Consider the following 19,441-nt stretch of genomic DNA (forward strand, 5'->3'; position numbering starts at 1 on the left):
AATCATCACATATCAGATGTTAAATTCTAGTTACTTATGGAATCAAACCCCAAACTTCTCCAATAAATTGAAGAGTATAAACAAAATCTTCCAAAAAAAATTCACCATATTCTTCTAACATACCACTTATAAATTATCTACCAAAGATAAATGAGAATATATAAACAAATATCTCCATGTTTGTACTTTTTTCCATTGCAGAAGCAAAGGGAAAAGTATCTCATAACTTTAAACATAAAAGATTGCTGAGTTAGTATCCTTCAAAAAAATTGTATATCATGGTGACCAAGTTCGTTTCTTCTTTAAGGAACAATATAAGATGTTTGATTGATAGAGATAAGCTTGAAAAGGCACTTTTTAAATTTTGGATGCACAAGTGATTATTGATTCCTATTTGAGGAAGAAGTAGTAATCATAATGGGTAGTTGTAAGAAAAGGAGAAGCTTGAAAGTGAAGTGATCTCTTTTTTCTAAAAAAATCTTTGTGAGGGGTCTAATAAATAGGTTTGGTGTCACAAGATTATTCCACTTTCTTTGGATTTATATGATGAAATCAACTAACACACTAATATCTCCATGTTTTAGCTTGTTTTCTGCAAATTTTGTTCACTAATAGTAGTAAACTAATAGATATGTGAACATGTACATCCATATACCAAAAAATCCTCAAAACAACATGGCTTGTATGAAGTGGCAGTAGGTAACCCATTAATGATTGTAATTTCATACTCAAGATAACTAGCACAAATGCCATAGAACAAATTTGGTAGAGGTGATTTCTCAAACACTTGATGAGCATGGGCAAAATCAAACAATAAAAGAAAATTGAACAAGAACTATGCCAACACCTAAGCCCCACATATGCACCATCGTTCCACAACACAAAATCAAAAACCAAAATCAAATAACAACACATTCATTCCAAATTTGGTTCGTACACAAAGAAAATATCAAAATATCTACTTAGTGAATAACACATTTACACAAAAGTGAAGTAGATTCGTGGGAGTTACTTGTGGAGGAGACGAGAAATCGAGTAGAATATTGATTCATGCTGCCGTAACCATGCTTTGTATGATGGGAGAAATGGCTATCGTTTGGGATAACAAACGAGGTCTATAGAGATGTATTGGCTCTCAAAAATACTAGGGGTAAATATGAAAATACATTTTTATATTTTCAGTCCCTCAAACCCCCCAATTTGCGGCTTAAAAAATGTACAAAACAAAGTATTGAATGGGTGAATTCCCCCCTCCATCATGCCCTCCTGCACCCTCCCTCTCCAATCCAAGTAGGGCACACATTTTACCCCTTCCTTAACCCTCCCCACTAAACCCTTAAAAAATCTAATCCAAGCAAGGCCTGAAGTTATATACTTTTATGTTTTTTAGGATAACATATATTTGGTCCTTTCCTTATCTATGTTCTTTTCTCTTTTTTTTTGCCAACGCATGTATGTATCTCAGGGAGTTGAGCTCCACTAATAAAAAAACTTTACTCAATTGGAAACCTTGTTATGGTCACTGTGTAACCTTGAGGATTTACCTTATCTATAACTGTGTGAATAAGTGAATCTTATTCTTCTATATCTAACACATAGATGCAACAAAAAGTTCTATAACATTCAGGCATACTGAATGGGCAGCTAAGACGATTCTTGACAAGATCAAATACGATCCTAAAATCAACTCATTTGATCTATGTATACTAAATAGCTTATGATATATTTTGAGAGGAAGTGAAGAATGAACAATAATTCGTTGATTCAAAAATGTACGCAATACAATGGCTCCTTGGTAGTCTTATAAGACAAGTACTGTCATATATAGTACTAATAAAAGAAAAGAAAAAATAATGGGCTAAGAAACAGAAGGCCTAAATATAAAGCTAATGGAATAGCCTGTTAGTAGAAAAACTAACAGAAAGAAGCCCAGTAACTACAATAAGAAGCTTGCAAGAAGGAGGCCCATGAAGAAAAACAAAAGGGTACAAACAAAGATGAAAACCACTATGAAAGATCACAGCGGAGCAGCTGAGGAACACTGCAAAACATCGGAGAAGAGAGAAAGGATATCACCCCAACAGGTTGGAGGCGATTTGAGTTGTTAAACAAGTTCAACTTGGAGACTAAAAGTTGCAGACACAGAGTTGACATAGCTTTGGTGAGAAGAGCTGTTGGCTAGTCATATGTTCTCAGGTAATTTAACTTGATAATGTTGCTATGTATCTTCTCTTTAATTAAGTGAAGATCAATTTCTATGTGTTTGGTTCGTACATGGAAAACAGGATTGTGAACAATATAAATCGCAGATTGACTGTCACAGTATAGAGTCATAGGAGAGCTAGGGTTGATTTTGATTTCATTGAGGAGACTGAGTATCCAAGTAAGTTCACTGGTAGTGTTGGCAATTGCTTTGTATTCTGTCTCTACAGAAGGTTTGGAAAGGTACATTAATCTACCTATGATTCTTCTATATTGGAGAGGTTCATCTAGAGGTGTTCTTGAATTCATTGATAGTTTAGTATTAGTGTTAGAAGGATTGTTGCTTATTAAAGCATGAGTAAGGTTGCCATCTTTTATTAAATCAATTGTGTATTTCATCTGACATAACTGAAGACCTGAATTTTTTTGGTGTATTTCTAAACTTAGAAAACACTTCAAAGTGCCTAAATCTATTATTTTAAAAAAAGTAGCTATGTAGTTTTTGACTTGCTGCATGAGGTTAAGGTCATTTCCTCCTAAAGCCATGTCATCTACATAAAGTAGAAGAAGTAAAATGCTACTGCCTTTCTGATAATAGTACTATTGTCAATTAGCTTATGTTTTCTTTCCTCCTATAAAACAATGTTAAAAGCTTGATTGACATCTGGAAATGATTTCTTCAATAATACTTGGCTTCCTACTACACTAAAATTTTTGTTCAATTCATGAAGAATTGCATTACTTTCTCATTTTCTGCCTTGATCATTATTGACTAAAGCATACATTCTGGTTTCACTGACTACTGAGTACCTTGCCTTTAAGTCTTCCCATAGTTCTTGAGCTGTCCTACAAATAGAAATGCTCTGAAGAATGTTGGGGAAAACTGAGTTTGTAAGCCATGTCTTAATTAGACCATTGGCTTGAATCCACAGCAGGTAGTTTTGATCAACTGTGTTTGGTGAGGGTATGGTTCCATCAAGGAATCCCATCTTATTTCTAGCTTTCATAGCATTTATGAAGTTTACACTCCAAGTGTGATAATTGGTTCCATTTAACTCCAGGGAAATGAGTTTGGTGACTGAGAAGTCATTAGGTAATAGGTTATAAGGGTTTAAGAAGGGGTTGGGTTGTGGCTGTGAAGACTGGACTGGAGTTGCAGGAACCAAATTGTTGAATGTTTGAAATTTTGTATGATAAGGAACTGTAGTGGGGGTGAGTAGAAGAGGTGGGGCAAAGTTAGTATGCGAAAAACATGAGGGAGGATAATGAAGTGTTGTGGTAGGTTGTGTAACACCAGTAGTATTATTGTTCATTGTTGATGAAGCTTGGAGATTTCTCAACATAATTGCAAGATTTGTAGCAGTTAATCCTGGTACAGTAGTTGATGTAACCATTCATGAAGAAATAGCTTGACTATTTATCAAAAAATGAGATACTTCAGATACTTGATAGTTTCAATAGTATGTGGTGGTGGTGGTGGTGAATTAGAATGCTCCGATACCATGATATATTTTGAATTAACAAAATATCCAAGATTGTTTGCAGGTATTGAAGATTAGAAGAACAGAGGAGATGAAGAATAAACAGAAGAAATTGAGAGGAAGAAGACGAGTGAACATTAATTCATTGATTAAAAAACGTACGCAATACAACGGCTCCTTGCTAGTCTTATAAGACAAGTACTATCATATACAATACTAGTACAAGAAAAGGAAAATAAATAATAAGTAATGGGCTAAGAAATAGAAGGCCTAAATATAGAGCCAAAGGGATAACCCGTTAGTAGAAAGACTAAAAGAAAGAAGCCCAATAACTACAATAAGAAAGCATGCAAGAAGGAGGCCCATGATGAAAAACAAATGGCACAAACAAAGATGAAACCACCGTGAGATATATCACAGCTGAGAAACACTGCAAAGCATCGGAGAAGAGAGAGAGGTTATCAGCTTAGTTAGTCATACTCTACCTACATCTCTTACACATTTTCACATTTCAATTGGAATTCTATCAGGTTTCATTACTCTACCCCATTTCATTTTTCTTAAGGCTTTTTTCACTAAAGTCACTCTAATACATCATACATACGAAAGATCACTATTTTCAGGAGAGGTATAGAGATCTTTGATATTCCCCTCCATGACAACCATTAAATAACTAATTGAAGTAACTTTTTCAGCTCATTGACAACAAATGAATGTATTAATGAATTTATTTTATTACCAACTCAAAATTTCAAATATACTAAATGAAAAAGATATTTTTGTTGAAAGGATTGCAGCAACAATTGATTTATTAGCAATAAAGTGAGCCTAAAATTTGTTGAAAATGTTTGATAAAACATAGGATAGTCAAACCTCTTCAAGTCAAAGGTTAAGCATCCACAATGGGATAGTAGCAATCTAAAACTCCAAATACCTTGTCTTTTGTGCACACTCCATTATCTCAAGTGTTGTGCTACAATGGTGCACTCTTGGTAGTAATACGATACTGCAATGGTCCATTCTCTCTCTTACCCCTGTCTCTCAGTTCCTTCTTCCTCTCACTTCAAGGACCAAAAAGTGTAAGGTGGCACAAGTTAATTGAATGAGTGGGTTCTGCAACTTGCATTATTCATCAAGTAGAGAGTACTCCATATATCAAGTGTGGGTTAAATTTTTACATGTTTTGGAGTGTCAAATATTGCCTATTGTGAGCATCTAACACTTCATTTATGGAGAAAATATCATCTCAAACACTTCAAAACCATCTCACTGTGAAAGCTCTAAACCACACTAATCCCGATTACACTCCATAATCTAAAAAGTAAAAATAAAATTTAAAATTTAAAATAATACGCTAGTCTAGTAACGTATTCTTTGTAAAAAAATATTTGCCTTTCTGATATATAATTATATTGTTAATATGATAATAAAAATTTGAGAATTCTCAAATGATTAGAACTCTTTTTTATTATAAAGAAATAAATAGAACTCTTAAGAGTAAAAATTCAAAGAGTTCTGAAATGTTTAAAGTTCTTAAATAGTTAAATTCTCAATGATTAAAATTTTTATAATTAGATATCAAAAGTTGATTAGAGATAGGGTTTGATTAGGTTTTTGAAGAGATAAGAGAGTGACAATGATATAGATCAGCTAGACTTACAGCACAAAATTTTGGTTTGTAAGTCATGTTTAATTTATTTTTGCCTTTTATGGTTGGTTCATGAATCTCCAAGATTAATTTAGATAAAAAAAATTATTTCTAATATATCACTTATTAAAAAGGTTTTAGGGAGAAGTACCATAGAAGCCCCTGTACTTTGTAAAACGAATCATTTGAGCCCCTTTACTTTTTTTTCAGCTCATTGAACACCCTCAACTTGCAAGAATGGGCTACATTGGCCCTTATACAACATTTTTGTTAAAAAAATGCTGAGTTGGCAAAAGAAAACAACATGGATTTTATTTAAAGAAAATTGAAAATGACATGGCAATTGAGGGGTTAAGTTGACAATCTCACACACAGAAACCCTAAATTTGTGAAGCCCTTGCAAAGAGACATTTGAGAGGAAAGAGTGTCGTCGATCTAGGTTTTGCCACAACTGGGTTTGATTTCAGATACAATCGCCGACGAAATGTCTCCAATGAAGACCAGGGTTGTTCGGTGAAAGAAAATACAAGAGGAGGTGAGTTTGAGATTAGGTTTTTCTGATATGGGTTCGATTTGGGGTTTTCCTTGTATCTTTTCTCACATGATTACGATTTTTATTTCAGTGCTCTTCTAGTAGCTCAGATAGTGAAGTTGTTCTTGAAGATAACTCCTCAGAGGATGATAAAGAGGAGATTGTTGCGAGGGAGAAAGTTAGAAACTACAAAAGGAGATGGAAGGATGTATCTCTACTGCAAGAGAGTGACAAAGAAGGTGAAGATGCCGATGAGTAGGTTGATGAGGAGCATGATGATGAGCAGGTTGACGAGGAACAAGATGATGAGCAGGATGATGAGGGTTTAGGTTATGAGGAGTATGATGAGGAGCATGAGAAGAGCGAGAAAAGTGTTGATAGTGATTATTTAGACTCTTCTGATCCAGGAAGTTATAGGGATAGTACAGATGAGGATCTAAAGATGAGGGATGACGCAATTAGAAAGAGAAGCAGATTTCCATCATACAAAAAGGTGAATGGTATTCCTAAATTTGAGTTTAGCATGTTGTTCATTAGTAATAATGAGTTTAAGGATGCTATTAGCAATTATGCTATAATGACTAGGACTGACATTCGATTTAGTAAAAATGAACCTAGTAGATGCAGAGCCAAATGTAAGGGAGCTACGGATTGTCCATGGCTGATATTTGCATCATATAGTAGACAAGTGGATAGTTTTCAAATAAAGACCTATGTCAGTGAACATACATGTCAACCAAAAAGGGGTTTAAAGTGGTTAACTACAAAGTACATGGTGAAAAGGTTCAATGGTTTTATTGCTGCCCACCCAGACATAAAAATTAGATATTTGAAGCCCTTTATGGAACAAGCTTTGGAATTAGATGTGAGCTTAGGCCAATGTAAAAGGGTGAGGAAGATTGTATTAGCTTATTTAGCTAGTAGTTGTGCAAAGGAATTTGCACAATTAAGGAATTATGCTGAGGAGTTGCTGTTGTATAGCCCTGGAAGTACTATCTCATTGCTTACTGATATGCAAGATGAGAATGGACATGTTCCATTCAAAGCATTCTATTGTTGTTTTAAGGCTTGTAAGGAGGGATTTATGAAGGGTTGCAGACCAATATTAGGAATTGATGGATGTTTTTTAAAGGGATTAGTTAAAGGGGAATTATTGACAGCAATAGGCCGTGATGGGAACAATCAAATTTCCCATTAGCTTGGATTATGGTTCTGGTTGAGAACACTGAAACATGGACTTGGTTTCTAAATTTGTTAAGGCATGATTTAGGTACTATTGAAGGTGAACTTTGGACTCTAATAAGTGACAGGCAAAAGGCACGTGTTTGTGTATTTTCAGTTAATGATATCTTAATTGTATTTCATGTCCATTAACCATTTTTTGTATTCTTTGCTGTAGGACTTGGTTGCTATTGTAGTTGATACATGGCCAAACGCTTATCACAGGTTTTGTTGTAGGCATTTGTATGCAAATTGGTGCAAGAATTATCCCGACAGACATCTTAAGCAACTCTTCTGGCAGCTGGCCAAATCAACCAATATGCCTGATTTTGAGCTTAACTTAAAGGAGATTGAGAAGGTGCATCCAGCTGCTGCAAAGGATTTGATGCTTGTGCATCCTAAGTATTGGAGTAAGGCATACTTCAGTCCATGGTGTCAATGTGATTCATGTGACAACAATCTCTGTGAGGCTTTCAATGGCACTATTGTGGAAGCTAAGAGCTAAAGTATAATTTCAATGCTTGAGGATATTAGAAGGGCAATGATGAGGAGAATTAGGGATAAGAAGTTGGGAGTAAATTCATGGAAGCAAGAATATGAACCACTTATTCATAGGAGGTTGATAAAAAATGTAACAGATAGCCATTTGTGAGTGTGTGAATGGAATGGAGGAGGAAGTTATGAAGTGAAAAATGGGAGAAGTCAATTTGTGGTGAAATTGAGGGATGGAACCTGCAGATGTGGGGCATGGCAAATTTCTGGAATTCCATGTCCCCATGCAATCCATGCTACGCATGCCAATGGTGAAAAACCTCAGGATTATCTTTCACTTTGGTATAGGAAGGAGACATACTTGAGAGCATACCAAGTACCAATTGAACCAATTAGAGGGGAGAACATGTGGCCGAGGAGTGAGCATGACCATGTACTACCCCCTAAGATGAGGAAGATGCTAGGGAGACCAAAGAAAAAGAGGAGAAGGGAATAACATGAGACTGTCAACATAACCAAATTGACACAAGAAGGGAGGATTATGACTTGCAAAGAGTGTAAGGGCAAGGGGCATAATGCTAGGAATAAGGCATATCCTGGTAGGATGACTTCCAGTAGCCAAGTTAGTGGCTTGACTTCAACAAATGAACCAAGGATGACAAGGCAAACAAGTCAAGCATCCCAAACAAGTGTAGTCGTGGCCTCAATGTAGGGAGGATCTAATGAACCAATGCAGAGACAACCTAGCAGGACTAGGTATGTTAGTCCTTTTCACAAGGAATGCAGCCAAAAACCAAGCCAAAAAGGAGGACATTATTGACTGGCCTGGGTCTCTACATTAATCCTGATACAGGTCGTTCAATCCTAAACGTAAGTTTGATAATTTGCTCTGGAAAGATCTTTAAGATCTTTAAGGCTGTTTGCTCTGGAAAGATAGAGTGAATCAGATTTAAATTCCAAAAAGTATACACTGTTGTGTTACTCCAAATGCGTTACTTCAATACAGAAGTGTTGGATTTAATTTCTTCTTCCCGCATACACTTCTAAATTCTCATATCATCATTTAGTGTGAATAAGACATTGAGAGATTTTATCTACACACCACAAAACATTATCTTTACATCACTTTTTAATTTTTTATAATTTACATAAAAATCTTTGTATCCAATCATATATTAACCCTTAAACTAAAAATTTAAAATAAATAATTTTTACATATTTAATTAGAGACTACTAAGTTTACACCAGAATGATCAACAACAACAAGATGTCGTTTTTTTGGAAGAAAAACAACACGGCCCCTATCGTTTTTTTGAAAGAAAAACAACACGACCCTACCGATTTCTGAAGAGAAAATCAGACCTGGTTTGATGATTTAGTTTCAACTGTTTTTAACACAAATCAACACGTGGAGTACAATTATACACACCCACTAATGCTATGTAATAATTGCTTTACTGATCTTGTTCGATTTGAGAGATTTTTAGAAGTAATATACATATTAGATAGATTTATAAATCAAGGGTCTTTCCTCTACTCAATCTCTGATTGTTTGACTTTGATATTAGGCGTCTTCTTGGTCGAAATTGCAAGTCGACTCCTCTTGGTCAGAAATGAACTTCGAATTTGGTGTAGAGAATCGGTGGCAGCAATCGTCTAGGCAGTGGATAAATCGGTAAGAAAGTGTGAAGATGAATTTAGGATTAAAGAGACAATGTGTGTGTAAACTTAACAATAGAATTTCTAATATTTTACACTTCAAGGGTAAATTGGTCTTTTCACTATAATTTTGTGTGTAGACTTATAATTTTTTTGGTGTAAATTTATCATGTTCAAAAAGTGATGTAAAAATAGTGTTTTTGTGACGTGTAGATAAAATTTCCGTAAGACATTTAGTGAACTTCTTCTAGGTTGGCCTTGAGGAGAGGAAGAAAGGCCCAAGAGGGAAGAGATCTTTAGTGGGCCAGTTATTGTGCTTGGTCCATTTTAAAGATTAATAAAGCCCAACTATATATGGATGAAAAACAAGATTAAGCCCGATTTCTATATAATTATAATATCAATTTCTAATTGTCAAATCCATACAACTCTCAAAAACAGCTTTTGCTGAGACTCGAACAGTTTCTTGAAAACTCGCTTCACATGGTTGCCAAATGGATTTGTGCAGTACAAGAGATTACGCTTATTAAAAAAGACACACACACACACACTAACAATGACACTATCAATGATAATTCTGTACGTATCAATGAATGAACATGTATATTGTGTTGTAAGAATAACTGGCGACATCACAAAAACACTATCAATGAATGAACGTGTATATTGTGTTTATATGCATAATAACTGGCGACATGTATTTTTTGTGATGCAAGGATAGAGAGCTTATATGCATAACTGGAGGCGTTTCTCCCACACAATATGTATGAACGATATGTTAGTTGAATCTACATGATTAATTAATCTCTTTATGACTTAAATTATATATTTTTGTTTTCTTATAAGAAAATTATTAAATTAATTAGCCCGAAGAAGACATAACTTGTCAAATTCTACTGATCATTAAGTTTGTTTTTATGTTCAATAATTTGTCGAAAATAGAATTGATATTATTTTGTTTTTTTTGCTGTGAATTAGGAATATGTTATGATTAATTAATGTCCCTTTTTTCCTTTAACTATTGTACGTTTTCTTTTTAATTTGATTAAATAGTACAAATTACTTCTGATTGAGGGTTAATTACAAGTTTTTTTCTTTTTTTTTTAATTCGGGAGAAGAAGATTCAAACCTTGATCACAAAAGTTATACACACCATCTTTATCACTCCAACTAATGGCTCAGTCATGGGTTGTTAATTACTAGTTAACTCACCCTAATCAAGTGAAAGATCAAAAAAAAAAAGTTACCACTTTCAATTGACCACTATAACAATTATCCATCATTACGTCGATCAATGACAATATTGATATCATTACATCATTAATTCTTTAATTAATCCTGAAAAGTGTCAATTCAAGTTTCCACCGAGGACAGTCTCAGCAGTTTGGAATTTCATTGGGAAATAAAGTACAGATAAAACTGGTAATTGACTTGGAACATGTATTGGGTCGAAGGATTACTTAATATGTAAGTAAGAGTAATACTGTAGAGAATCACTTTTAGAACGGTCCACCTAAATTGTCCATGTTAATTACTTCCTTATACAACTAATTGTTAAATAATACAAAAAGTAGGAAATAAAATGTCATAATTTTATAGAGAACAGTACAAAGACGAATAGGCCGAAAGTCCAAGATGGCTAATGATGAAATAAGAATAGAGAGAATAAGTGACCATAGCACTTAAAAAGTTAGGGATATGAAAATAGATAGAGACACGGCTGGGAATGCTTAACATGAATAAACGTATTAGCTAGCAACAGTACTTTACATTCCCTGTATTATTTAGCAGCCAAAAAATTCGTTCTTTAATTAGAACTATATTAATGTCTATTATCTGATGCTTAACATTGGCCCGCGTTCAGACATATCCCTAATTCAATCAAAGAGCTTGAGCCTTCTTTAGGGATGGTGAACTATCATTATGCATCTGGCGGAATTGCAATCAAATCGTTCATACCCTTGCTAGAAGATCTCGGGATTTTGTTGGTGGGTATTGGGTGTGGCTAGAGGAATTTCCTAGTTTTATTGCTCTTTTTATCGACGAGGAGGTTAAATTTTCACATGTTGGTTCTGGTTAATGAGGTTATGTTTTATGATAAAAAAAATAAAATAATGTCTATTGCATTTTTAAACCTGATTGTTTGGCCTAAAAGGACCATCCATTGCAAATACTTATGTAGTTGTGTTCATAAAGCGGACCTTTTTTCTTTCTTTCTTGTAATTATTTATTTAGTATATATTTTTTATTCCCAAATATTATATATCAAAAACTATATAATTATAAAAATTATATATTATTAGCAATTGCAGCGAAATTCCGCTATTAGGCACTGCACTGGGAACAATGCGGATTTGTATATGAAAGGGACCCGAGTGGGACTGACGTGGCTTTCTCTAGTGGGTCCTAGCTGGGAGTAATGTGTCATTCTCAGGTGAGGGCCGTCACAATTGGGAATACCGCATTATGCTCATTATGCCAAATCTTATCATAAATTTATATTTAAAAATAACTACAAAAGATTAAAATTTTTAATTTAATTAAATCAATTAAATCTGTTATATCTTTTTAATATTTTATTTAATTCCCTTTCTAACATCTATCCTCTGATCAAATTTATCCTTAATAATTATGTAGTATATACCAAATCTTATCTTAAAAATAATAATAATTTTAACATTTATTCTATGAGAAAGTTTTAAGAAAAATAAAAATAAAAATATCAATATTTAATATTAATAATTACAATGATTATTTAACAAAAGAATCAATCTCATCATAAAGATAATTCTAATTGTTAACATTTTTCCTATGATCAAATGTTAGAAAATTAGAATTTGAAATTCGATAGATAAACTTTCTATAATTAATTATTATATATTAAATTGTTTTATATTTTATGTAATTGTATAAAATTAATTGAATTAATAATTATATAAAAATTAATTGAGCCTAAAAATATCAAAATAATTATCTATAACAATTTGTGAAGGGTTAAAACTAGACAAGTACAATAATCATGTTAAAACCATTCACAAATTGATAATATTCATATTAAAACAATATATACAATAAATAAAAGGTGCATCATTTGCAAAATGTGAATAATATCTAAAATTCATTTGAAAATTAAAATAATGAAATGTACTATAGGGTATATCACATTTCAAACTTTTTTTTTAAAATACGGTTGAAAAATATGTTTTTCATTGAAATCGAATATTGGGTATACATATGCCTAACTCAATCGATTGTCAATTGAGTCACCCCTCGTTAGTAGCACATTTGGTATTTTTACACATAATGTGCATTTCATATTTTCATATTCAATTTATATCATATTTGTAATTAAAATAAAAATATGTTATTTTTGGTATTTAAAAAAACTCCAATTGGGAACAATCAACAACAATGCCGATTTGTATATAAGTGGGACCGCCAAGGTGGGGTCCACCGAAACCACAATTACAGATCCGGATGTTATTTGAAAGCTGGAGTCCTAAATGGACTGTATGACTTCCAGTCGACACTTTCTGCGGTGCACCGCCCTTATAAGTTGACTCATGCCCTTCTCCAATTCCTGGAACAACACAACGCGCACCGTCGGTCTCTTCAGCTTCATCGCTTTCACTCTGCCTTCCTTGCAGTCTCGATAGGTAATCATTCTCTTTTTTTTATTTTTTTTTTTGCCCTTTCTTTCTTTGAGATTGACAACAGCCTTGTTGAGGCTTGTAATGTTCTCTTGCGAATCCTATTATGAGTGTTGCTTAATGTCAGTGATAGTTATTTTAGGTTGGATTGATTCATTGTCTTGAATGTTCATGGTATTGGTGGTGTTTAAGCTTAACCGTGTGAAATCTGTTGTTGTTTTGTTTTAACTTCTCAGGATTGTTTTGGGGCAGAATGGCTTCTAATGCTACAATAGGGCACAAATGTCCACCCGCAATGAAACCCACATCGAATGGCATATTCCAGGGTGATAATCCCCTTGATTTCGCGCTCCCTCTTGCCATTCTACAGATATGTCTTGTGCTTGTACTCACACGGGGTCTTGCTTTTCTTTTGAGACCATTAAGACAGCCAAGAGTGATTGCAGAGATTATTGTAAGTTTGCTGCTCTGATTACCCAGATATTACCCTGTTTGCACTTTATTTTTGTATAAACTTTATAGCGTTTATCTTTAGTTCATGACTTGATGCTGCTGTTATTAGAGAAGGCTTATAAATGACTTTGACCTTATCTTGATTTTGTGTTTCTAATTATGAAGCTTGAAAGTATCCTTTGATTCTGTGGTGTGATAATTGCTAAAAATTTCTTAACGGTGACCAATATTAATTGTGTTATGTAAAACAATTAAATTCTTCTTGAAGCCTAATTGAGCAGTTTCTTGGCGTTGATTTTGATGGGTGTGTGATTGGTCACTTCTTGTTATCCTAAAATACTGACTATGCACCTATTTTAAATAAGCAGAAGAATTCCTAACCACATATGCTTGATTGAGTTGGTATCAAATTGTTACTCACCTTAACTTTTGTGCAGAGTTGATGAAGTTTTATTAGATTCATATTTCAAGCATGTTTGATTTGTGAGGGTATTTTAGTTCTCTATCTTTTTAGTATGATTTTTTTTCTTCACGTATGATGAGACTATCTATAAAGAGGAGGTACAATTGCTGGAGAAGGATGATAGAAAATATGTTCACTTTGGATCAACCACATCGTTTCTTACATCCACACATAAGACGAAAAAAAAAGCTCCAGCCAGCTTTCCCCTATCTCTCCCAACCATCCAACACCCCCATTTAATATATATACACATATGCAAGTTCTTAGGTGCAGACGGGTCCGCTTTTTGTATTGTACTCAAAAGTGAAACATATGGGGGCCCATTAGTTCAGGCTCCAATGGTTTACAGAAACATGCACATCCTTTCTTCACTTTATTTTTCCTTCTCATGTTCCCTCACTTTTTAGATAACTTTTTTTTTTTTTCCCGAGGAATAAACCAAGTGGAAAGCCTAAGGCAGCATGCAGACTAAAAGGAAAAACAAGTCTTTATGTTGATTGTTCATGCTGTCTACCATTTTTGTTGTGTATGCTCTCTGTTAGGACTTTAAAATGCTCTGTTGGTCGGTGAATCTCACCATTTATTAATTTTGAGATAGAATAAAGCATGCAACTTGGAAAGTAATTTATTTTACTAGATGAAAGCACTATGAATTGACTTTCTATGCTGTGTTTGGTTTAATATCTAACTTGTTTTGTTTTGGCATGTGTTTTCTTTTATAAATATTTTGTTTTACATTTTCAAATGAGCATAATTTAGGCTATGTACTTGGAATATATGATTCTGCATGTTCTTGCACATGATGAGTTTTGCAAGTTTATTATCGATATATGGAGTTTGGCTAGGTATGATCATATTATATAATGTAGTTTCAAATAGGCCTAGCAATCATTACATGAAGTTTACCGAATTGTCTGCACTCTAGTAGTCCCTACTCATGGAATTAGAAATAGTATTAAGCTTAGCATTGCTGGTTGCTCATGTGGCAGGGTGGAATCTTACTTGGGCCATCTGCTCTGGGTCGAAACAAGACATATCTGCAAGCAGTATTTCCAACCAAGAGTCTCACTGTGCTTGATACTCTCGCAAATATTGGCCTTATCTTCTTTTTATTCCTAGCTGGTCTAGAGTTAGATCCCAAATCTCTTTGTCGTACTGGCAAAAAGGCCATTTCAATTGCCATTGCAGGAATTAGCCTCCCATTTGCATTGGGAATTGGTTCTTCATTTGTCCTTCGAGAAACCATATCTAAAGGCGTACATGCTACCTCATTTCTTGTATTTATGGGGGTGGCCATGTCTATAACTGCCTTCCCTGTGTTAGCTCGTATTCTGGCTGAGCTAAAGCTTTTAACCACTGATGTTGGCAGAATGGCTATGTCAGCTGCTGCAGTTAATGATGTGGCTGCATGGATTCTACTTGCCCTTGCCATTGCACTATCTGGTTCTAACAATTCTCCCCTTGTCTCGGTTTGGGTCTTATTGGGTGGATGCGGTTTTCTTATTGGTTCAATCCTCATTGTCCGTCCGATCTTTAAATGGCTGGCTAAGCAATGCCGTGAAGGCGAGCCAGTGAAAGAATTGTATGTCTGTGCTACACTAGCAACTGTCTTGGCTGCTGGATTTATAACTGATTTTATTGGAATCCATGCCATGTTTGGTGGTTTTGTTATTGGGGTTCTTGTCCCAAAGGATGGACCATTTGCTGGTGCCCTTGGTGAAAAAATTGAGGACCTTGTATCTGGCCTTTTACTGCCATTGTACTTCGTATCAAGTGGATTGAAAACCAATGTAGCCACCATCAAGGGGCTTGAATCGTGGGGTCTTCTCGCTCTGGTCATTTTTACAGCTTGTTTTGGTAAAATTGTCGGCACAGTTTTGGTATCCCTTTCTTTCAAAATGCATCTACGTGAGGCTTTTGCTCTGGCGTTCCTAATGAATACTAAAGGCTTGGTAGAACTTATTGTTCTTAACATTGGTAAAGACAGAAAGGTAAAATTGAGTTTGTGCACTATCAGCAAAGTGGGTCTTAACTCTTAACTTATAATTTAAAGTACTTTTTATTTCTAACATGTTTGATTTATTTTTTGCTGTTTTTATTTTCAGGTTTTAAATGACCAGACATTTGCCATTATGGTGTTGATGGCTATATTTACAACTTTTATCACAACCCCTATTGTTATGACTATATATAAGCCTGCAAGAAAACGCCGAGCAGCTGATTACAAGTACAGAACAATTGAAAGGAAAAATACAAATTCCCAACTTCGGATTATGGCTTGTTTCCATAGTTCAAGGAATATCCCATCGATAATAAATCTTCTTGAAGCTTCCCGTGGAATTGAGAAGGGTGATGGACTTTGTGTGTATGCAATGCATCTAATGGAACTCAGTGAGAGGTCGTCAGCTATATTAATGGTCCACAAAGCTAGAAAAAATGGGTTACCCTTCTGGAATAAGGGCCAGGGATCAGATTCCAACCACGTTGTTGTCGCTTTTGAGGCTTTCCAGCAATTAAGCCAGGTTTCTGTTCGATCAATGACTGCAATCTCTTCAATGTCTGATATACATGAGGACATATGCATGACTGCTGAGGGAAAGAGAGCTGCAATTTTAATTCTTCCATTCCATAAGCATCAGAGGGTGGATGGTTCCCTAGAGACAACTCGAACAGACTTTCGTTTGGTGAATCGCCGAGTTCTGAAAGATGCACCTTGCTCAGTTGGAATTCTAGTTGATCGTGGGCTTGGAGGAACCACTCATGTATCAGCAAGTAATGTTTCTTCTGTCATTACAGTCCTTTTCTTTGGTGGTAGAGATGACCGGGAAGCTGTTGCATATGGTGTTCGCATGGCTGAACATCCTGGTATCAGTTTGATGGTCATTCACTTCGTAGTTGAACCTGCTGCTACAGGTGAGATCCTTAGAATTGATATGATCAACAATTTTGGCAACAAGCCAAGTTCGTTGGATGAAGAATGCCTCTCTGAGTTGATGAAGAGAACGTCGTTGGACGATTCAGTAAAATACGAACAGAAATTTGTCAGAAATGCTGCACAAATCATTGACGTGATCCGCGAACAGAACCGTACCAATCTTTTTCTGGTAGGTCGAATGCCTGATGGTGAAGTTGCCTTAGCTTTGAATAAAAGCAGTGAATGCCCAGAACTAGGTCCGATAGGTAGTTTGTTGACATTCTCGGATTCTCCAACAAGAGCATCAGTTTTGGTGCTTCAACAGTATAGTAGCGAGGTACGACGGGATCTTGATTCACCAGCAAACGGGTTGCCAGAAAATGACTCCGAATCTAACTAATTCTTGCAGTTCATTAGTTTGATAAATAATCTTAAATTGCATTTAGTTTGGTTAGATTCTCCCTGTAATTTTCATATTTCAAGTCAGAACCCTTTGTGTTTTTCGTAGTTATTTTTCTTCTATGGTATATAAAGAAACTATTAGTTTTGTAAGACATTTTTTTTTATCTACCTCAAGATAAATAAGAAACATTATGGCTTTTATCTAAGTTATACATTTTTTACTTCTCAAATAATATTTCTTATGCCAAAATCTCAATGGATGCTACACCCCTATTTATAATGGAAAAATAAAAAAAAAATCCTATTCGCATATAAGCAAGTTTTTTTTTATTTTTTTTTATTTTAAGTAAAATTAAATCCTATTCAAAATGGAAAGAAATTTAAAATATTCATAAATTTTATATTTTAAAATTTTCTCATGTTTTTAACATTGTGAACATGAAGAATTTTATTATTATTATTATTCATGTTTTAGTTATTTTTAAAATATAAACGATAGGTTTGTAAATTATGTATATATGTAGTTTAATAAGTAAACATTAGTGAAATTAGTTTTTATCTTCATTTTATTGTATATTTTTTGCTCTTAAAAATCTGAATTTCAATTAATTGATTACGTGTATATGTACAATAATATAATATTTACATTATTTATAAAGAAAACAGAGAGGAATGTAATAGTTTATAAAATTCTGAGAATTAAATATTTTTTTCGAATTAAATTAGGAATTTTAACTTTTGACAGATTTAGAACTCTAAATAGTTTTAATTAATTAAAAAAGAGAAAATGGATTAAATAATTTGGACCTACAATGTATAAGACAAGCAGCCAATAACATCAAGTATATTATTATTATTTTCTTATTCATCGATGAGCAAAAGGACTTATAATTTAATATATAATATTTGCAAGGGATGACGTATGCTTAATATATAAACTTATTGAAGTGAAAACAAGAAAGCCGTCTCAAATGGCGCTTTCTTTGTTCTTGGTATCTTGGTTCATATATCCAGCATCAGCATCTACTAGAGTTATAATATTTAGTGTTGCAGAGAAGTGATACGGATTTCAATAAAAAGTATCTCAGTTATCCCATTAGTGGATGTGTCACTCTCTGATTCAATCACCATGTTTCATGGGCCCTACACTTACATCAATCAAGAGATAAGATCCACTACTGGGATAACTGACATGTTTTTTACTAGGATCCCTAACATTTTTGTTAGAGTTGTGAAAGCATATACATATTTTGATGAGTTGTTAGGGGAATGATTCTCTTTCTTGTCATATTAAGCTTGTCGATTTGCATATAAAAGTGTGAAGAATTATTTGTTCATCTCACACAACCACTAAGACAATCTTAATCAAGCCATTGGTCATGATAAACCAAGTAGAGAAATTTCTTTTCCTCCTCCTCCTCCTCCTCCTAACTGCTTCTCAATCTGTCTTTGCTGCCCGTAAAAAACCACAAAAACAACAAAAACCATGTCAGCAATTTGTGCTCTATTATCACGATACCCTCTTTGGTGGCACGGACGTTGCCAATGCAACATCCGCTATAGCCGCTAATGCTACTAAGCTAGGCGACTTCAACTTCGGCGAGCTTGTCGTTTTTAATGATCCGATGACAAAAGACAACCACCTTCTTTCTCCTCCGGTCGCGCGTGCACAGGGGTTCTACTTCTACGACATGAAATCCACTTACAATGCGTGGTTTGCATATACGTTAGTGTTCAATTCAAGTGATTATAAAGGTACCATCAACATTATGGGCGCAGATATGATGATGGAAGAGACGAGGGATCTCTCCGTCGTTGGAGGCACTGGAGACTTCTTCATGGCTAGAGGTATTGCAACATTTCAAACGGATACCTTCCAGGGAGCAAAATATTTTCGTCTTAAGATGTCCATTAAGTTGTATGAATGTCCATAATGATGTGTCTTGCTTTTAATTTTAGTTCAGGTTGTTTCATAAAAATAAGTGTAGTAACCGGTTTTCGTCCGACCCAAAAATATAAAAATGTAAAATAAAAAAATATAAAAACCAAAAAACAAAACAAAACACAAAAAAAAAAAAAAAAAAAAAAGTATAAGGGGGTGTGAGAGACAAAAGAGAGTGGAGTGAAAAAGAGAAAAAAAAAAGGGTATAAGGTGGCGTGAGAGACAAAAGAGAGTGGAGAGAAAAGAGAAGAAAAAAGAAGAAAAAATAAACAAAAGGGGCAAGGCAGAGGAGCTGGAGGTCGAGAGAAACAGCAAGGGGAGAAAAGGATTTTGTCTCTTCTAGCTTGGGATTGAAAAGGTGATAATTCACATAAACTTTCAT

The 19,441-nt window shown here is 34.5% G+C and overlaps 2 protein-coding genes across 3 annotated transcripts; both read left to right on the forward strand.

The window, feature by feature from the left end:
* Nucleotides 1–12,757: 12,757 nt before the first annotated feature.
* Nucleotides 12,758–17,323, forward strand: LOC119981459 (cation/H(+) antiporter 18-like). 2 transcript variants are annotated; one of them, XM_038824580.1, is made up of 4 exons: nucleotides 12,758–12,891; nucleotides 13,122–13,339; nucleotides 14,791–15,792; nucleotides 15,907–17,323. In XM_038824580.1, exons 2-4 carry the CDS (start codon nucleotides 13,139–13,141, stop codon nucleotides 17,113–17,115), a joined length of 2,412 nt encoding a protein of 803 aa, XP_038680508.1. In that variant the 5' UTR covers nucleotides 12,758–12,891; nucleotides 13,122–13,138; the 3' UTR covers nucleotides 17,116–17,323. The 2 variants fall into 2 exon arrangements, with proteins under 2 accessions (XP_038680508.1, XP_038680509.1); XM_038824581.1 differs by having other exon boundaries at nucleotides 12,764–12,891; nucleotides 13,138–13,339.
* A 1,173-nt stretch (nucleotides 17,324–18,496) lies between these two features.
* On the forward strand, nucleotides 18,497–19,051 carry LOC119980733 (dirigent protein 5-like). The gene has a single exon (XM_038823528.1). It carries the CDS (start codon nucleotides 18,497–18,499, stop codon nucleotides 19,049–19,051), a length of 555 nt encoding a protein of 184 aa, XP_038679456.1.
* The last annotated feature ends 390 nt before the right edge of the window (nucleotides 19,052–19,441 follow it).

This window comes from Tripterygium wilfordii, chromosome 16, assembly GCF_013401445.1.
Source record: "Tripterygium wilfordii isolate XIE 37 chromosome 16, ASM1340144v1, whole genome shotgun sequence".
NCBI classification, from domain to species: Eukaryota; Viridiplantae; Streptophyta; class Magnoliopsida; order Celastrales; family Celastraceae; genus Tripterygium; species Tripterygium wilfordii.

What these genes read in the sequence shown, in the direction of transcription:
- LOC119981459 (XM_038824580.1), top strand. Translation starts at nt 13,139, where the DNA reads ATGGCTTCTAATGCTACAATAGGGCACAAATGTCCACCCGCAATGAAA. An exon ending in GAGTGATTGCAGAGATTATT is followed by an intron (nt 13,340 to 14,790) that starts GTAAGTTTGCTG and finishes CTCATGTGGCAG; the next exon opens with GGTGGAATCTTACTTGGGCC. An exon ending in ACATTGGTAAAGACAGAAAG is followed by an intron (nt 15,793 to 15,906) that starts GTAAAATTGAGT and finishes TTTTATTTTCAG; the next exon opens with GTTTTAAATGACCAGACATT.
- LOC119980733 (XM_038823528.1), top strand. Translation starts at nt 18,497, where the DNA reads ATGATAAACCAAGTAGAGAAATTTCTTTTCCTCCTCCTCCTCCTCCTC.